The sequence below is a fragment of the Leptinotarsa decemlineata genome, unplaced genomic scaffold (genome assembly GCF_025532065.1).
Source record: "Leptinotarsa decemlineata unplaced genomic scaffold, Ldec_3_MD MMD2_tig00078422_RagTag_RagTag, whole genome shotgun sequence".
Lineage (NCBI taxonomy): Eukaryota > Metazoa > Arthropoda > Insecta > Coleoptera > Chrysomelidae > Leptinotarsa > Leptinotarsa decemlineata.
This window is the reverse complement of record NW_027412747.1, coordinates 4,590,048-4,611,100: the sequence shown is the minus strand read 5'-3', so window position 1 is coordinate 4,611,100 and position 21,053 is coordinate 4,590,048. Positions and strand designations below refer to the sequence as shown.

General features: G+C 35.0%; 1 protein-coding gene across 2 annotated transcripts in view; it reads right to left on the bottom strand.

The window, feature by feature from the left end:
- Syt14 (Synaptotagmin 14) overlaps nucleotides 1–21,053 on the bottom strand; it is a 159,445-nt gene that overhangs the window by 17,969 nt on the left and 120,423 nt on the right. For both annotated transcript variants that reach the window (XM_074186174.1, XM_074186173.1), the window contains exon 5: nucleotides 17,586–17,795. In XM_074186174.1, the coding sequence (XP_074042275.1) occupies nucleotides 17,586–17,795 (210 nt within the window). The remainder of the gene's footprint in view (nucleotides 1–17,585; nucleotides 17,796–21,053) is intronic.

Sequence of the window (21,053 nt, the reverse complement as noted above, 5' to 3'; positions counted from 1 at the left end):
GATGTATTTCTAGAAAGATTTGATGTAGCGGTCTCGGCACTGAAAAATTGAATTTACCAGATTTGGCAGATTTCATGTTGGTGTATCAGGCTTTGTCTAAATTATATCATAATTCTGTTAGGGTTTTTGAAATGAAACAAGATACTTCCAAAATTCCAACTTATCAATAAAATCTTTCGTGGTGACTCAATATAAAAGGGATGGAACGATATGCGTTTTCTGCCAGAAAACAGTTATTACTCAGGTAGAGGTGGTGAATTCAAATCCTTGTCAGCGGGACAAAGATATGAAGCTGTTAAAGACAATGGCTGGTGCTACAATTGTTTGTCAAATAAGCACAGTGTAAAAATTGTTCTAACGAGCGATTGTGTATTTTGTGTTTCAAGAAACATCTCATTTTGCTTCATTTGGGAAAAACAAATTTAGTTAGTGGATCGAATGGGGATGTGGCCTCAGGATTCAACAGTGGGGGGAAACGGTTAGTAATGATACATCAACGGTTGAAGTGCATTTGTGTTCTGAACGGTATCTTTAAAGGATGATTCAAACTATACAATTTTGCTTTCGTCTTTGGTGGTTTTCGTGGAAACAAGTTTGATTGCAAATGCTACGGCTGGATCTATTTTAGATTCGGGTAGTGAAGCCAATTCACTGACAATCGGGTTGGACTTGAAGATTTCGAAAAATTATTCTTCGGTTTACGGTTTGGGAGGTTCGATTCACAAAGTTAAGTGAAGTATATTTCTTACAGTTGTTTTCCGGTATAATCTACAAAGAAAATATACAGTTAGGGTATTATTTCATTAGTTCGGACATATGATATAAATTGATTAGAAATCCCTGAAAGAATCTGAAAAATAAAATGATCAGCTGAAAAATAACAATGATATAAAGCAAAAAACTGAAAATACAGTGAAATAAAATACAAGCAACAACCAAAAAATAAAAAAAGAACTATTAACACGAGATGAAAATTAAAAAAATAATTCACAAGAAATTAAAATTAATAATTAAAAGATTCCAAACCAAGTTACTTTACGACGTTTCGATTATTAGTATCCACAATCGTCTTCAGGTGATAATCGAACTGATGAAATGCACCACGAAACATTATCAAGTACCTTCAAACATATAATTAGGGTACCAGTGCTTAATAAAATCACCAATAAATTGCGAGAATTCAAAATTGATACAAGCCGGTTTCCCACTTTATACGAGGTGGAATTAGCAGATAATAATTTCGATAAAACTGCGGAAATTGATGGGATTTTGGAAGTGGAAATGTTTGCGGATATATATATATATATATATATATATATATATATATATATATATATATATATATATATATATATATATATATATATATATATATATATATATATATATATATATATTAGTTCTTTCAGTAGGGACTGCTCGGGATGGTATACCGTGGCGTTACAGTTTGAAATTCCGACGAAGTTTGGGTAATTCGCGGAATAATTCACAAGTCCGGTTACTTTTTTTGGAAAAAAGACTTGCAAGGGATCCAAATTTGCGAATTGAATACAATAAAGTAAAGCAGGATTTTATAGATCAAGGTCATATGAAATTTTTTGATATTGACGCAAACGAAGCGTATCATATTGGTCATCATCCAGTAGCAAAAGCACTCCGGATAGGTCTAGATGCTAGTGTTTCAACGGATAATAGTGTTTTTGTAAATGATATATTATACCGGGGGAGCAAGTTGTAGGCAGTCTTAGTTACTTTACTATTGAACTTTCGGCTATTCAAGGTAGCATTGACCGCAGACTTTCGGCAGTTATATAGAGAGATTTATCTGTAGAAGCTTGGTTGGGTAACAGGATCAATTAAAAAAAAAACAATGTTTTTTTGCTAACGTTTCGAATCCAATTAAATTCTTGTCCAGGGCTCTATAACAATGAATTTTCGTAAATATATCTCCAACAAAACTCATACGATTATTATCGTTTCAATTCTACAAGAAATAATGAGTTCTCTATTAAATTTTCCACTGAAAAGTAGTTTCTTCATGTTGATAATATTACTATTTTAAAAACCATCAGAAATATTCGATACATTCAAAAAAAAATTAAAAACATCTTCCGAGACTACACCAACACGAAACGACATGAAACAAACGAATGGCTTTTTCTATGATTCTGATAAAGTAATGTCTATTTTTTAATCAATGACAGAAAAAAAATAATGAAAAAAGGTTGAATTATTCAGGCATTTTACTCAACACATTGAAATTTGCGGTATTATGGCCATCGACATCTCTTCTAATTTATTTTAACACTATCACATTTGAGGATATGTATCATTTCGCTCAAAAGTCTTCTGGATAAATACAGGGTGTTCCTTGAACACATGCTAATATTTAAGGAGGTAATTCTTAGACCCATTTTAAGAAAAAAACTTCCTATGGACGTATGTCCTAAACGCCTTAACTTTTGAGATACAGGGTGGCAAAGTTTTCAAAAATAATCAGTTTTTTAATAATAACTGAGATCATTTCGTAGACATCTTTGGCATATTTGGTACATATGTTCCATGCCTCAAGGCGCATTTTTTGATGTATACAAATTTGTATTTTTTCAAACAGTGGCATCCCTACGGGTTTCACATTGAATATTTTTGGGAAAAAAGTACTACGCCAATGCTTTCCTTACAAAATAAAATAATTTTTAAAATCCTCATTTATTTTTGAGAAAATTTGATCTCCTGGTATTTCTTTGTCCGACGCATGATTTTCACTCAAAAAAATAAAAATCGACAGAAAGCAAATTAAGAAATTAGATCAATTCTAAAATGAATGAGAATCTGAAAATTGCTTCATAACGCATTACCAATTCCCTAATAATATTTGAAATCATAATCTGCAAAAAAATAAATTTTTCACAAAAACGAGTTTTATTTTATTTTGTGACAGTAAGTCTAAACGAATAGTACAAATTTGTTAATTAGTAATAATATCAAAACTAATTATAAAAATTGTTGGAAGTGGCCACCTGCACTTAGTATGCATGCTTCCGCCCTTCTACGCATGGAATTACGCACCCGTTCAAATATTCCCGGCGTATTTCGTATAGTTTCACACGAAGCAACTATTCGCTCCCTTAAATCTTCTAAAGTATTAACGGGAGTTTTATACACAAGAGTTTTGAGGTGACCCCATAAAAAAAATCTAAACTGTTGAAATCGGGGGATCTTGCTGGCCATTGCTGAGGTCCTCCGCGACCTATCCAACGATTAGGATAAACTGTATTTAAATGGTTTCGGACAATTACACTGAAATGAGCAGGGGCGCCATCGTGCATGTACCATATTCGATTCCTTAACGCAAGTGGCACATCTTCCAATAACCCAGGTAAGTCTTCTTTGAGAAAGTGTAAATAAGAACGACCATCAAGGCGTCCTGGTAGAAAAAATGGGCCTATTAGATGATCACCTATAATTCCTGCCCATACATTAGCCGAAAATTGGTGTTGGAAATGGGTTTCGGTTATTGCATGAGGATTTTCTTCAGCCCACACATGATTGTTATGGAAATTTTGAATGGCATTCCGAGAAAAATTTGCTTCGTCTGTGAACAAAGTTTGTGCCTCAAACTGCGGATTTAGTGCAATACTTTGTAGATACCACTGACTGAAGTTCACCGCTGTGGAAAATCTCTGGGGAGTAATGCCTGCACTCTTGAAATATGGTATGGGTATAACAAAAAATCAACCAAAATATGCCAAACAATTTGATGACAAATATCCAGAGTTCTAGCGATCTTCCTCGTACTCGTCTCAGGATGTTCCTCAATTTCTTGCAGCACCGCTTCCTCAATTTCAGGAGTTCTTACTACACGAGGTCTACCTTCCGGAGTCCCTTTCTTGAAACTACCAATTTCCCCAAGTCGACGATGAATATTTGAAAAGGTTCGGCTATCTGGTAAGGCACGATTAGGATATCTTTCCTGATAAATGCGCCTGGCTTCTGTTGCATTACCATCGGCAAGGCCATATACGTAATGCATTTGCGCCATTTCCGCATTCGTATAATTTACCATATTTACTGATATTCAGAAAAACAGCGGACTACCAAAATAACTTCAATAACACTTCAAAATCAATCAAAACGCGCTGTGACAGTTTTTAACATCAACACCTTACTTTAAACCAACATCAATATTAGCTACTGACGTTTGTACATACAGAGAATTCGTTTTTTATTGCTATGGTGGGTACGCTGTTTTTTCTGCTTTTAATCTTTAAAAAAAATCACATATCGACAAACTCCATATTTCCAAGAGGTGCAGTAAATAAATTCTGCTACACGTCATTTATTCCAGGATAACTAAATTTATGTTTTCAAAAATTATTAAGCGGTGCTGCGTTATGACGTAATTTTAATTGAGAACAGTGCATCTGACAACAAACAAATACCTTTTAGATCCTCAATTATTTTGCAACAAATCTGATCTCTTAGTTTGCTTTCAATCGATGCAGGATACCGCATCAGATTTTTAAGGAATTTATCCTTAAGTAAAGCGATTTTTAATTTTTTGAGCGAAAACAATGCGTGGGACAAAGAAAACCCAGCAAATCAAATGTGCTCAAAATGTATGGAGATTTTAAAAATAATTTTTAATTCAAGATAAAGCAGTGGCGTAGTGTTTTTTTCGCCAAAAATATACATTTCAAAATTCGTACGTACGCCACTGGCAGAGAAAATTGAGAAAATTGTACATCAGAAAATGCGCCTTGAGGCATGGAACATATGTACCAAATATGCCAAAGATGTCTACAAAATTATCTCAGTTATTAATAAAAAACTGATTATTTTTGAAAACTTTGCCACCCTGTATCTCAAAAGTTAAGGCGTTTAGGACATACGTCCATAGGACGTTTTTTCCTTAAAATGGGTCTAAGAATTACTTCCTTGAATATTAGCATGTGTTTAAGGAACACCCTGTATAGTTGAACAGCAAGAATAGTTGGATGATCAAAATAAAAAATGTGCTCTTATTCTTTTTCATGTTCAGAAGAAATACAGTTGGAAAGCAGTTCTTCTCGAAACAAAAAACACCACAAGAAAAACAATCCAATATAGTGTACAAATTGAACTGAGGATGATGTCACAAATGCTATGTTGATCAAACCGGATGGTATCTTAAAAGACATGAGAGACTTTAAGAAAATAAATATAAAAAACCCCACAGCCTTAGTTGAACATGAAGAAGAATATGGAAACATTTTTGATTTTGATCATCCAACTATTCTAGATGTTCAACCATATTTATTCAAAAGACTTTCGAGCGAAATGATACATATTTTCAAATGCGATAGTGTTAAAACTAGAAGAGATGTCGATGGCTTCAATACTGCATATTTTAATTTGATAAGTAAAATACCTGAAAAATTTACCCTTTTTTCATTCTTTTTCTTTCTGTCATTGATTAAAAAACAGACACCACCTTATCAAAATCACAGATGAAGCCATTCGTTTGTTTCATGTCGTTTTGTGTTAGTGTTGTCTAGGAAGTTTGTCTGTTGCAATGTTGTTACAATATTTTCTTAATGATGGGTACTCAACGTTTTACTATTTAATATCGCCCCGTATGTGGCTTTACATAGAAATAAGTCGAACGAATACTTTTTGAGAGCGGAAAAAAAAACACCAGAGAATTCGAGACGGGATCCGTAGAGATTCTGTGAGGAAGTTGAATAGATATCGGCTGTATGAATGAACAAAATTTTATCGTATTATAAGGATAAGTCATTCAAAGTGCCTTATGCAATATTGGTGTTATTTATGGTTATTTCTGGTGAATGGTATATGCCCAATATTGTAAAACATCAAATATGGATCGGTATCTGCTATACGGTTGTTATAAAAAGCGTCTTTGATCTTCTTCTCTTCATGTATTGGCCTCAGCTACCAAGACTATCCGGCTAGTGGGTAACAAATTTGATACTTTAGAGCCGAACGTGGCCACAATAAAGTGAGCCTGGGACGGTCCCATCCACATTCGGTTGGGGAATATGGCTAAAAAGTGAGAAAATCCCGGTAAGATACATTGTGTAGGAGTCATTCAATGGTCCATGCACTCAAAACGGTGGGTCACAGGCGAAGCACAATAAACTAATGGACTGTTCACCGCACAGAAGCACCAAACACAAAGTAATTACAGCTTTAAATGGTAAGAGGAAAAGAAGGAATGTATTGCCTCAACATTATGATAGTTCAAAAGATCGAATAGCAGGTCATTAAGAGATATCGGACCAGGTCGATTATGGGTAGTCTGAAGAGAATTATGAAGTCTGAGAAGATGGGCATGAAAAGAAGATATGCCACAGGTCCTGTCGTTTCCCGCACTCGCATCTGTCATGAGGTTTTACCTGAATTTTATGTAAATGTGCCATGGATAGGCAATGGTTGCTCCGCATTCTTGTGATAGTAGTGATGATATTTCGAGAACATGAAGTGAAAGTAGTGAACCAGGGCTTCTTTAGCGGATGTGGAATCGAAGAATAATATGAAGTGCCCTTGTACTGACCTTGTCGGGAGTATTCAGTTGACCAGCTAATCCAAAGATTCGCTTTAAGTTCAGAGTGGAACTCTCGGAAATCCGCTTGGGGGAAGTTGGTGAGATCTTTGCTGCGCCCCAGGGAAGCCAGGCAGTCTGCTTTGTCATTGCCTGATATGCAACAATGGCTAGGTATCCACACTAAAGCAATATTAAAATCTTGATCATGGGCTCGAAGCATAAGGCGTTTAGTCTGGAGTGATAACAGGTCCATCTTGGCCGAAATGTCTTGGCGTGATATTTTGGACAGTGCACTCTTGGAGTCACTAAATATCACGGCGTTGGTGTCCTAGGATAATCTTCAGTGCTTCCTTGATAGCCCAAAGTTCGGCAGAGCAAATTGAGAAAGTAGAGGGAAGTCGGTCGCTGACTTCGATTGTGTTCAGTGAATAGATTCCAAATCCAACGTTGCCAAATGGGTCTCTAGAGCCGTCTGTGTAGACATGGGTAAAGTTTGGAAACATCTGGTCGGCTAAACGAACGAAATCCGTCTTATTGTTAGTGAGTTTAGATAACTTGAGTTCATGGAAGGGGATTTGAAATGTAAGGATATCCAAGGTGACTGTATAGCAGGGAAGGGTGGGGAGAAGGAGAATGTCTTCTATCTTTGGTAAAAAGGTGTGATATGCTTCAAGGATGGGAGGGAGGTTACTCCTTGTCCAATATTGGGGGTCTTGAAGGTAGGTATCATGAAGTTCTATGACGAGGTGGATGATAGGATTGCGATACGAGAGGAGTTTAGACACCCATTTGAGAGCCAACCATCGTCGTCTGATCCACAAGGGGGTTTCCCCTCCCTCCGACAGGATTATATTTATAGGGGTGGACCTCATGAAGCCCAGCACAACCCGTAATGCCTGATATTGTATCTTGTCAAGTTGTTTCGACACGTGTTGAGAACAGCGTCCGAGTAGAATACCCCCGTTATCTAAGTGAGGCCGCACAAGAGCACGGTATAGCTGAAGAAGTGTAGATGGAGCAGCACCCCACCAGGTCCTACAAAGAGACCGCAATAGGTTGATGCCTTGTTGAGCTTTCCTACTAATCATCTGAACATGCGGTTTACACGATAATCGATCGTCAAAAATGACACCTAAGTATTTAATTTGAGAGCACCATGGAATTGGTGTATGATTTATATACACCGACCGCCGGCACAAGATAGACCTGCGCCTGTCCCGAAAAGTAATGGCGTGACATTTAGTAAGCGTCTTTGATGTGCTAGGAGACTCGACACCCAGAGGTAAACATTTTTCATAACCGTGTTACCCTTACAATTCAGTTAATTTTCGATCACGACTTAATCTTTCATATCATTGCTTTCTGGAGGTTTTTTTCTGTGCTATATCGCTGCTTGTTGTCAAGCAGGAAAGGTGGAAAATTTCCTCTGAACCTTCATATGAGATACAAGGTGGCTTATTCAATGAAATGGCGAACGGAGCTGTTAGTTGAAAGAAAAACTTCATCCATTGAATGTATTCAAGAGCAAGGATCACGGATGAGAACCTCGTAGAGGAGATTTTTTTTTTCAATTTTCGATTCTTTCACTTATTTTTATTACGAAAGCAATAATAATAATTATAATTGTCATAATTAATAATGATAGTTATAACGTGTTAATAATCACACGTTGAAAGGTAAGACCTCGATAATCCTTAGCTCGCACAACTTTCGACTTCTAAGGGTTGTCGTTCGTAGGGGTGCGACAGCTGGTTAACGGAAAAACAGATTTTAAACAGACAGACAGATAATAGTGATAGTTATGATACTGTTGTTGAGATGTCAATAAGGCCAATATCACTTTCCTAGTAAAGTGATAGGTATATTCCCTACTATACTTTTTTTACTCTTGCAAGAGCCCCTAATTATTATTATTTCTTATTATTTCATCAGAATTACAATAAGTGTGTTAAAATCTTTAGTAACCCACGGCCTCATCAGAGCAGGCACATTACCTGCCATACTTAACCCCCCTTCAAATACGCAAAACCTGGAAACATACATACAGGTTAGACGCGATAATGTTTTCCATTTTTAAATTATATATCTGATATGTCTGATGGTTTTTAAAATAGTAATATCGTCGACATGAAGAAACTACTTTTCTGTGAGTAATTTAATGGGGAACTCATTATTTCTTGTAGAATTGAAACGATAATAATCGTATAAGTTTTGTGGGAGTTTTGTGTGGGATGAATTTTCATTGTAACAGAGCCCCGAAAAGAATTCAATCTAATTCGAAACGTCGGCGTTTTAGTCCACAACGTCAAATTGACACAAAATAAAAGTTGTAGCTTTTGGAAAAAAATTGTCACCTCTTTTGGTTTAACGCACCATCAAACAATTATTTGAGGATGAAGGAATGAAATTTTCACTAACGACGAAATTTGTGTCACGAATATCTACATGTATGATTTCAAGGCATTGTTGAATGAATTTCCAATAGAAAAGCGGTTAGCGGGAAATGTACTTTTCTTCTCGGATACACAGGTATCATGTATACAATGGCATACAGAAACTGCCGTTTCAAGTTTCAAGGTGCATAATCCGAATGAAAAATGTACAAAACGAACAATTTTGCCGACGGTGGCTAAATATATGATCCGTTTGATTTGTTGGCACCTTTCATTTTGTATTTGATAAAAAATGTATGGGCTTTGAAATTGGAATGGAATGAGAGGCCTTCAGATGATATTATAGAAATTTGGGATAGATACGATGAAAAGTTTAAAGTATCTATATATAGGCATGTAGGAGCAACAGAACGAAACTCTGTAATGGTTTTAGCTTTCGCGGATACTAGTTTGGGTGCATATGGAGCTGTCGTATACTTACGCTGTGTACTATATCGAATAATGATGTTGGAGTTCAAGTTGTGTGTGCCAAGTCAAAGGTATCTTCGGCCAAACGGTTGACAGTTCCACGATTGAAACTTTTAGCAGCTTTTTTGCTTTTTGAGCTGGTTGAGACCGTCTCAATCTAGAGATGTATTTGTTGCGAATCAGGTTGCTCAAATTCAGGTAAATATACCCGAAGTTTCGTCGTATTACATCGAATGTATTCGATAACCTGCCGATTGTTTTTCGCGTGGTCTATTTCCGGAACAATTAGTTAGACTTCCTCAGTGGTTATATGGACCCGCATGAATAAAATTACCCCTAACTGAATGGCCTTGTTATCATGATGAGTGTAAAAATATCGAGAATGAAGATATAATTGTACTGAATAATAATAAGGAAATGGATTTTTATCATTCATTATTAGATCAGTGCTCCTCATGGCATAAAACTCTACACATAACAGTATGAGTCTCAAGATTTTTGAAAATTATTCCTAATAGGAAGTTGGTTTAACGAAACTTGTTCAAATCAAACATTTCTAATTTGAAATTCGTCAAATAAGTCTTGTTCATCAAGACGATTCAAATTACACCCTTTTTGCAAGATGGTTTGCTGAGGATGGGGGTAGATTAGCTAACTCAAATTTGAATTTTTGTCAAAAAATCCTTTGGTTCTTCCAGCTAAAGATGTTCTGACTGAAAAATTGATAGACTTTCATCATACGATCAATCTTCATACTTGTGCTCATTTATTAGAGGCTATTTCGCGACATAACTATTGGATTTCAAGAGGAAGACATTTGATTACAAGTAGGATACACAAATGTCATCATAGTTTTCGCATGAAGCTTAAGAACGTAGAACTACTTATGACTGACTTATCCGCTGAGAGAGTTAGAGAAGCTCGTGCATTTTTACATACAGGGGTCGATTATTTCAGACCACTTAAAATCACGATGGGTAGGATGCGAAATGCATCAGTTGTATGAGGGTGGAATCCATCCATTTGAAATTGGTGAGTTCTTTATCAACCGATAATTTTTTACAAGCTTTCAAAAGATTTATAGCTAGAAGAGGCCCAGTTCGTGTTATTTATTCAGATGCGGGACAAAATTTGTAAGGACAAAATCATTTCTTGAAGAGTTGAATGAATACATCAATTCCCCAGATTTCATTTTTTTTAACGGAGTTAGGAATAAACGGAGTCGAATGGGAATTTAATACACCTTTTTCTCCGCATCAAGGTGGATTGTAGGAGAGTAACGTGGCTGGCCATTCGGTAGGACTTCGACGGCCAATCCAACGACCGGGAAAAGTAGTATCCAGATAGTTTCTCACTTGTCTGGAGTAATGTGGTGGTTCTCCATCTTGTTGGAAAATAATATCCATATCAAATTCATCAGAATTCGCTTTGACGATTTCAGTGATGAGAGGGTCAACATTAGTTTCCAGCATATTCAAATACAGTTAGTTCCCCTGTTAAATTTTGATCAATAAATATAGGTCCTACAATATGGTTTCCCAATATTCCTTCCCAAACGTTAAATTTTCCTGGATATTTGATATGTTTCCCGAAAAACGTGAAGGTTGGTGTCACTCTAATAACGGCAATTTTGTCTGTGAACATTGCCAATTTGAAAAAATGTACATTCGTCACTAAAACAAATATGGCGGGGATAGATAGGATGCCTTGCAATGGTTTTCGTCATGATTCCGCAGAATTCTGTTCTTTGATCAGGGTAATCTTCAGTTAATTGGTGTACCATTTCAATTTTGTATGGATGATACCTATTCCTTTTCAAAAGTCTCCACATAGTAGAAGGAGACACCTCACAAACATTCGCGATGGAATAAGTAGACTGTTCAGGATTTACTACCATCTCATCAATTATTTGCACTTTTGGGGAGCTTTCAATAGTACTGACTCATATTGAAGTACTGTTGAATTCCAGACCTTCATGTTGTTTATCGGCAGATCCCACGGCCCAGGAAGCATCAACTCCAGCATATTTTCTCACATTGGCTTCGTTACGTGTTTTTTTTTCGGAGACTGTTACAGCAGTGCCTATTAATAGACTCAACCGATTTCAGTTGATCGATAAAATAGTACAAAATGAGTTTACAAGTGCGTTCGAAATGGACTGAATATGTTTCGAATGTATCTGTGGGTTCAGTAGTTATCCTGAAAACTGATAACGCCCCTTCCTTGCCTTGGCCGTGGTTTCAGACGTAGGTCCAGGAAAGGATAGCAAGGTGCGGAATGCCACTTTAAAAACCAGCAAAGGAATATTTAAACGTCCTGTTGTAAAGATACGTCCTTTGCTCACTTAATAAATGAACTTTATATTCTTATTCAGTTATTTTTGTTAATAGTTTTTCCATTTTTGATTTACTTTACTGATTTTTGGTTGGACTTTTCGACTTCTTCAGGTCTTTGTTACCGAAAAGTCTGAAAATGAATCAATTTTTCAGGGTTGGGGTTGTGTTTAGGCATTTACATTTTGTTTTGTAAAAATCAATTTAAGTATTGGCAACTTTCCTGGAAGTTCTAATATATTATAGATCAATGTAGTTGAAAGTAGTAGGTGCGCTAAAAATTATAGTTCGGAATGAAATCGGAAAAAAGACATAGAGAAGGAAAATGAAGCCAATGGTGGCTTCATTTTCAAATAAACATGTTATTAAAGTTGTCGGTCGTGTTATCGTATCGAGTAAATAGTGAATTATTATTTGAATTCAAAGTCGTTTCTTCATTAGCATTGCTTCTCCTAATCCTCCTGGATCCCATTAGAAATTTTCAAAATTATTTTTTCCGGAAACAGTTTCCATCAAAACAGCCAAAATGAGAAATGGATAAAAACGAGAAATGGGTAATTCTTATTTAACCATCACTGAGTTATTATTCTGTGCATTCTGTGTTGGAATCCTTTGCAGAACAAGGAGTATATGAATTGAATTGTGGAACTTGTCCTAAGGTATATAATGGTCAAACTGGTAGAACATTTAAAAATCGTATCCAAAAATATTATATGAGCTATGTAAATTAAGGTTTGAATCTAAATTATTTGGGAGCAATGGAAATTAATAAACTTGAAAATTCAAACATTTTATGAATGACCAATTAGATTTGAATAGATCACCATCACTGAACTCATTTTCTTAGAAACTGAAATTGTATTATTGATGTAGAATTGATATAATATGTACTCGTGATGCACTGTTTAGAACCTTTGGTGTAGTAATGGTGTAGTGAGTCAACTCCAGTAATAGTGACATAATATGCGATGTGATGATAATACGATGATGTACCTCAGGTATGTCAAAGTTAGGTAGATTCTTTAGGTAATTGTAATCGAAGAATACCTATGTAGGTATATCTCTGACTTATAATCACATGGATTTAATGGAATTAATTTTTTAGGTATTGTCATTCACTGAGAAAAAGCTACAGTGATAGCCAAACATGTTTTGATATATAGATCGTGAGGTGTAGTTTATGAAATTACTATGGATCTTCTTCAAGTATCAGCCAAATTGATCAGAAAAATACTCCAAGGAAAAATACTGAAGAAATATTCAATGTATCGATTCAAAATTTGATTCAGAAACATATCGTTATTTACATGCCTTCGCCAAAAATTGAAAAGCGCATTCTGCAGATTTACTAATTGATTAGAAACATGCTTGTACGGTCGGAGTTGGGATTAAAGAGAACAAAACCGGGGCTGGTAAGCCATGGTTATTGTGTAGTACCAAATATTGAAAGTGCTTGCTAGTGGGTACTTCAAATTGTGAAATAAATATATAAATCATTGAATATGTAGGTTTTGTTAGTAAAGACACGCCTAAAAAATCAATTGTACCTATGGTGAAAAACGTGTTGCTTTTTTGTGAAACAGTTTAGTGGAAATCTCACATAAAAGTGAATGCAGACTCAATAAACGTTCTTCTGGACTGGCTGAATATGTTATTTCTGTAAATCATGTTATGGATTATGAAAATACAAAAATTTTAACAGTTGAAAATAATAAAGTCAAAAGGCTATTTCTGTAAACGGTTCACATAAGTGAAAATAATAGTAACTTGAACAAAAAATCAGAAATACAAAAATTTACAAGTATATTTTAACTTTTAATCAACAAAATCAAACAAATAATATATACAAACATCATATTACTCACATTTGAATTTTCGGTTTTGTATATTTGGATTTGTATGCCTTTTTTATATTTCTTTTGTGAAATTGTTATTACTGTATAATGTTCGTATCGCATTTATTTTGTAGATATTCTTGATTGAGAAAAAAATTATTTTCGGAAGCGTGAATAATATAAAATAGTGTTTTCATAGCCCGTATGAAGATAAATGAATAAGAACCATTCTGATCATTCCCATATTGATTTCAATTCAAGAGCCACCGGTAGACAGCTGTTTCAGCCTATTGGGCATCGTCAGTACCGGGCAGGTGATCTTTGATTGAAGACAAAATGTGGAAAACCAAGAAAAGTGGTTCCACTTATGTCTTGCTTGCGTTTACGCAGTTATTTCTATTCAGTACTTTTCTTGGTTTTTCACATTTTGAATTATTCCCTTTTAAATTACGGGCCTGGAAATGGGTTGACTGAGTTGAAATAAAAAAAACAGCCCAAGTCAGATGACAACCTGTATAAAAGCTATATTTGATTTTTTAACATCATTGAATAGGTCTCTTGAATACGCAACTTTGATCTCTTATCGTTTACGAGATCCCCATGTACAGAACCTAATTTGAATATATATATATATATATATATATATATATATATATATATATATATATATATATATATATACCTAACTTGAATATATATATCTAACCTAACCTAACCTAACCTAACTTGAATATATATATATATATATATATATATATATATATATATATATTCAAATTAGGTTCTGTACATGGGGATCTCGTAAACGATAAGAGATCAAAGTTGCGTATTCAAGAGACCTATTCAATGATGTTAAAAAATCAAATATAGCTTTTATACAGGTTGTCATCTGACTTGGGCTGTTTTTTTTATTTCAACTCAGTCAACCCATTTCCAGGCCCGTAATTTAAAAGGGAATAATTCACCCAATTATAATCAAATATTACCGAAAAATCCCGAAATATAAAATACAATTTAATTTCTCAGTATGAAGTGAACGTCTACGATTCAAAAACTACAATAAAAAATACAGGGCCGTATTTAAAAATACAAAGATGGGGGTAGCCCAAGTCAGATGACACCCTATATAAAAGACTCATGAACATATTCTGATAGCCTACATCAAGTGCCAATAGCAAAATGTGGACAGATTTCCAATATGTCTGCGAATAAAGAAGATATAGGCAAAAAAATAATTTGGGATTTTTTGTTTTTTCCTGTTATATCGATATATTTTTATATGTAAGATAAGTTGCCTTAAAGTCATTGATATGAAATACTATGCACAAAATCAGTAGAGACTTCTAGAGAAAATGAACAAGTGGACATTAATTGAGCGATTGAGTGGTTAACCGAAATTGAAAACTAAATTCGTGTAAATAAACATTAAAAATGAGAAAGACCAATAACTCCTAAAAAAATGCAATAAGTAAATACCTTCAATAAACAATAACATATGATAAGTATTTTATTATCTATATGAAGATCTATATCTGACAAAGTCAATATCAATTAAATGATGAATTTACAGATGAACCTGAAATTCATACCCACATTGATACATGCATATAATCAGATGAAGAAAATGGTATGCGCGTTTCTCCAACCAAGTTGGCGTCAGTTCACTTCATCACCTGAAGACGCCAACGCGCGTATATAAAAGTATTGCAGTTCTGGTGTTTGAGAAAATGCTTGCTTCGAACTTTTCCTGTGATTTCGATGATCTAAGGTCATTTATAGTTTATTTAAATTATCATCGACAACAAAAAATAGTAAAAACTCATGATACTCTAGTTCAGATTACGCATTGATCGAATGGCTGAAACGGGAAGTTTTTCACAAAAATATTATATAGCGGTTTTTTTTCGCAAATTCATGTATTACATTGTGGAATATTTCTGGGGTAATTTGGTTGCAAGTACCTCTAATCCTTGAAATCAGTTCTGTGAAACTAATGCATAATATAGATTTCATTCATCTCCACAAAATAATTTAATGCCGCTGGAACCACTGCCAGCGGGATATCAAGTATTATCGTCCATCGGACACACTCTAGCCAGCCTATCATAATGAGCAGCAATGTAACATAAGTTAAGTGGGTTTGTCTGTAATATTTTTCAGATATTATTCTATTCATTATGATAATAAACATTCTGGTTATGTTGAATTATTCTCAGGTATTCTATTTATTTCATGAATGAACGGTTACGTTTTCCCCATCGGTTTGACAATAATTGACTACACTGTATAATTAAACTCAACTTAATTTCACCGCTAAATTCATAATACAACACAAACGCTTCCACTGAAACTATAGACTAATATTCGAATCTCTAAAGCCTTATTAGATCACTTCGTACCGCTCTTTCAACAGGACTTTCCGATGTGCCTGTTGGTAGTGTTTATATATTGATGAATGAGTGTTGGGTAAACATACATAACAATACTTAATAAAGAAGTGCAATGACTTGTTGGGATTTTATGGGCATTGGGGGTCATTTAATCACCTACAGTGGAGTGCGTTTGGGTATTTGATATGAAAATAGTTTTATCTAATAAGTAGGTTTTTCATTTATATACAGTCAATATTTTTCTATCATTTCAATTCAAAATATTCACAAATTGACGAATAGGTATGCTTATTCGAGAATATATTAGGTATAAGCAAAAATTATGGTGTGTCATCATCGATAAATTCGATAAATCCTCAACTCAATGGTCCAATTTCCTCATTTCGTCCTCCTCTCCAATACATTTTTCAAAGACTCCTCAAAGAATATATCGACATCTCCTATTTTGAATATCGTGCTTCTTCTTGCAACGAAACCCTTCACTCCGCCCCAAACGGGTTCAGTGGTATTGAGTTCACAATGATAAGGGGGCAGACGCAGATAATCAATGTTATAAGAAGGATGCTGTTGTTTGAGGGCGTATTATAGTGTTGTAAATTATGCCTCAAAGAAAATAACGTTGGCCACCACTGGTAGACATAAACCAATTGTGTCGTAGCTAAGAGCGCACGAATGTACGATGTTCGCTGCCGCTCTAGATGCAGCGAGAATAATGCTACCGATTTTGATGGAATTTCGGCGGAATTTACTAGCGTATTCGATCACGATATATAAACGCTAGCCACGAGCATACAGACACAGTCAAGTGGAAGTTACAGTGCAGCACGCGAAGCGATCTAGTAAGGCGATAGACATTCGAATAATAGTTGAAGTTTTAGTTGAAGTGTTTGTTGTATTCAAAGTGGAAAAAAGTTAAGTTTGATTATTGTTCAGTGTAGTCAATTATTGGTCAACTCACGAGAAAACGTAACAATACATTGAGAATAATAATCTTTTCGTTAACAGAGAAAGCACGTTTTCTCATCGTTTAACTGGAGAGAAAACTGAAGTAGCGATGTCAATTCGCACACTAAGTATAATTAATTTACTTATATCGACACTGATATTCTTCTGGTGAGAAAGTACCTAACTGAAGCACTATTAGATCGGATCTATCCAGCGGAAATTTAAAAATATCCAGGTTTTCATTTTTTGATCAGGTGAGCTCTGCAAATATGCGATACATTTAGAGTATTGCAAATTCCACTGTAATACAAAAGTTATTGATTGAAAATATCTAGTAATCACTAATGTGTGTGTCCCATATTTTTGTTACTCTCCGTTTACATACAACTATAAATAGTATTCCGTGATTTGTTATATCAAATCATACAACATCAATAACAACATTGAATGTTCGGAATAAATACTACATTTTTCATTTTTTAAATGACTCAATTATGTACGCCTATGAAACACACACTTCGAAGTGAATCATTACTCCGTTGCTTGAGAAACTAGACTATAAATTAGTATAAATGATCATGTGCGGAATTATAACATCAACTCGATTCATTATTTTGATGTTATTATCAGTCGGTCTATGAAAAATATTTGAGAAAATACAGAATAAATTTTACCTGCGTGTGTGTGAGTTGGGCGCGATCTCTGGTTGGAATATCGCGAGCTTGTAGCACATGGACAGTCATTTTTCTCATGGGTGCGTCATAAAGCAAAGCGATTTCCAGATGGCCGATTTTGCTCAACACCTGCGTTTCGGAGTCCGAAATACCTCCGCAGGACAATACGTCGTTTCTCTCTTCCGCGTCGGGGTTCATCACAACGATGCACTGAAAAAATGTGATAATATTCATTCCTCCTCTTAAAACGTTTCCCATTTATATAAATATATTATATTCATTTCATTAGAAATGTTACCTTATTCCGTTGTTCAAATTAAATGAAATACACTGTCAGTAGTTGTTTACAGCTGATTCTCGGCCTCCCCCCACCACTATGACGTATTAATTGCTTTTTTTATTGGTTGTTGTTTGGTGAAGTTTTTTTGTTGTGCAGTGAAGTCAAGGCGTTGTGACCTTGAAGTGTCTGGTGCATGGATCGTTCAGATTTTTTTTTCATATGAGATTTTGTGTGTTTATGTGTGTGTGTGTGTGTGTGTAGGAGAATGCACGGTACAGGGTTTCATCATGTGCTTGTTTGTCTATGTACAAACATACGTCTGCATACTTCGAAGATCCTCCAAGTAATAAATGCTCCATCGGTGTTAGGGCACCAAGTTAGTAGTGGAGTGACGTCACAGCAATAACCGTTCAACGGCTAGAGAGCGACATGTTCACTCCACGACGTGTGGCAGAGTAATGCGTATTCATCGGTCTGCCCTCACCTCTCCCGAAGCGATGAAGGTTCGCTCTAGCCCCGCTATCGATGGTGACACAACGGCAGCCGAGGACCGTTTGCCTAGCGTCTACCCTCTCCGAGACCGCAACGACCACTGCTTGCTCGTACCGGCAACTGTTATCGCATCAAGTTGGGAGATGGGCTTGGCTGTGACGTCAGGCATCTCTAGTGGATAGCAACTAGCAATGTGAATCTTTCACGGTTTCATGGTGGGGGTGACTCACACTGTTTAATATAAAAGAAATGCCTGGCACACTATGAAATCAGTAGACGAATATATCTGCAGCAGTTAGCAATTGGTAGAGTGTTATTCAGTTCGTAATAGAAGGAAGACGGTGAGTGTATTTGTCTGTTGGAAATTGTTTATATTTTCGTATATATTTTCATCATGTCCGTTTCAAAAGTAGACTTGAATAAAATTAATAATTTGATTGTACAGGAGGTTGAAATAGTAGAGCAAAAGGCCTTATCATCATTGCCAATTGATGAAGTGTTCATAATTAAAAATATGTCAACTTATTCTACACGATTTGGTAAATCAATTTTATTAACTTTGCAAGATGTGAGCAATGATAAATTATTTAAAACATGGCTACCAAAACGTATTTCGTTGCAATTCAGTGATGACGATATATCTTGTATCAACTCATCAGGTGGTAAATATACGATGATGTATTTAGGACAGAGCCAACAAAGTTTTGCTGGCATGAAAACGCGATCTCTAGTCAAATTCAATATAATTGAATAATAATAGTAATAATTTATAGTGAATTTCTTTAGGTCATAGCTTACGAAGTTTTTTTGGTGTGAAAACGCTAACTCTAGTCAAATTCAATATGATTGAATAATAATAGTAATTATAATGAATTTCTTATTGTTTTATAATATTCATATATTAGATGATAATAATTATATGGAAATATAAACATTACTAACTTAGTTGAATACACTCACTTTGTAACTACAAGTAAAATGGGAATGTGAGTATTATATCACTGAAAAATTGGAGGTTGCTTATTGTTTTTTTTATTCAATTTCAGTTCCACCATTTAAAGATGTGGATGCAGTACGCAAGTCAAGATTGGGTCGATGTTGTAGATCTCAAATCATCGGTTCAACATTTGTCGTCTAAATTGAAGGTGTTGGGTGATGGAGCCGAACATGCAAGCAATTATGATATGAGTGTATGCTATGATGAAAAACAAATCGAATTATGCCTTCGTGATGCTGAGAACTATTGGAGTGGTGCAGAAGTTTGTAACAAATTTTTGGATAATGAATTGGAATTGTGGCAACTTTGTGATGTTATGATTGAACTGAACCTAAGAAGATTCCTGTATAGCCTCCAACCATACTTGCCAGAATGGATTATTCATCACTTTGAATTGAATGATGAAAATCGAGAGGAAATTGAAGATGGTCGCGAAAATGATGATTATGAGGAAGAAGTTATTTTAGATAGTCTGTATGTTCCTGTAAATCATAAATAATGTCAAATAAAAAACTTTGTATTATTTTCATGTTTTATTTATTTAAATCTCATGAAATACAATAGAAAATGATTACAAAACAATAAATATGATATAAAATACAATACATGATATAAGTCAGTTACAAATAAAAAAAAAAGATCATGAAACAGTACATGATAGAGTGAAAAAAAAAGTGTCAATATCTGCTATGAACTGAACCATCCAATGCATTGTATGTTAAAACTGTATCATGCAAAATTAATGCATATACTTTAGTGTTGTCTGGAAACTTGGTCTTCCTCGTCTCAAACTCAATCTTTATATCAATAGTTGATGATTTTGTTGCATTCGGTTGATGAGAACAATCGATGACGAATAGTGGATTCTCTCTAAATTGTCCAATGTCCATCAGAGGTTCACTCATATCTTTATCATAATAACTTCGCTGGAAACTCTCAAAAGCATAATAAGCAGGAGCATCAAGTTTTTTATCGAAATTCAAATTCCAACGCTCATATGGATAAACTTCAGAATTCAAGTATACTCGAATACTATTGATATCAGCAGTTGTGAATTTTGTAATATCCTGTGTTCTATCTTCAGATGTGGTAGTACTTTGGAATGCGATGATGACAAAACGAGGAGTTTCCAATGCGTTAGTTGTTTTGATGGCCCATATGTCTGAAGAAGTCCCACGTAATGATGGTAGTTCATAGAGGTCCCACATACGATACGCCAACTTGATTTTGGCATTCAGACCGCTTTTGTTTATTCTACTCAAAAGTTTGAGCTTGTGTTTATCATCTGGTACAATATGTCTTATTTTCCATTCGATTTTATTTATTTCCAAATCAGCATCAACCTCACCTATATATGAGTTTTTGAATGATCGAGCGATAATCAAAATCAATTCCTGTTTGGCATTCAAGATACTTTTGTTGTAATCTTCAGCAAAACCCATCAAATATTTCAGTGGTAGTTTTCCACTAAAAACATGACTGTTTGTATCCAAGATATCTTGCTTCAATTGTGAAAGTCCCCAACCAGATGTCAATAATGTGTTAGCATGAGATTGTCCAAATGATATCATGGTTTTCATTGTAGATGTTATCCCAGGTTTTCTAACAACAGCCACTTGTTCACCACCCATTTCATAACGAATTTCGTCAAAGAGAAATGCAATTGCATTATTCGAGAGATAGCATGTTTTCGCTACAT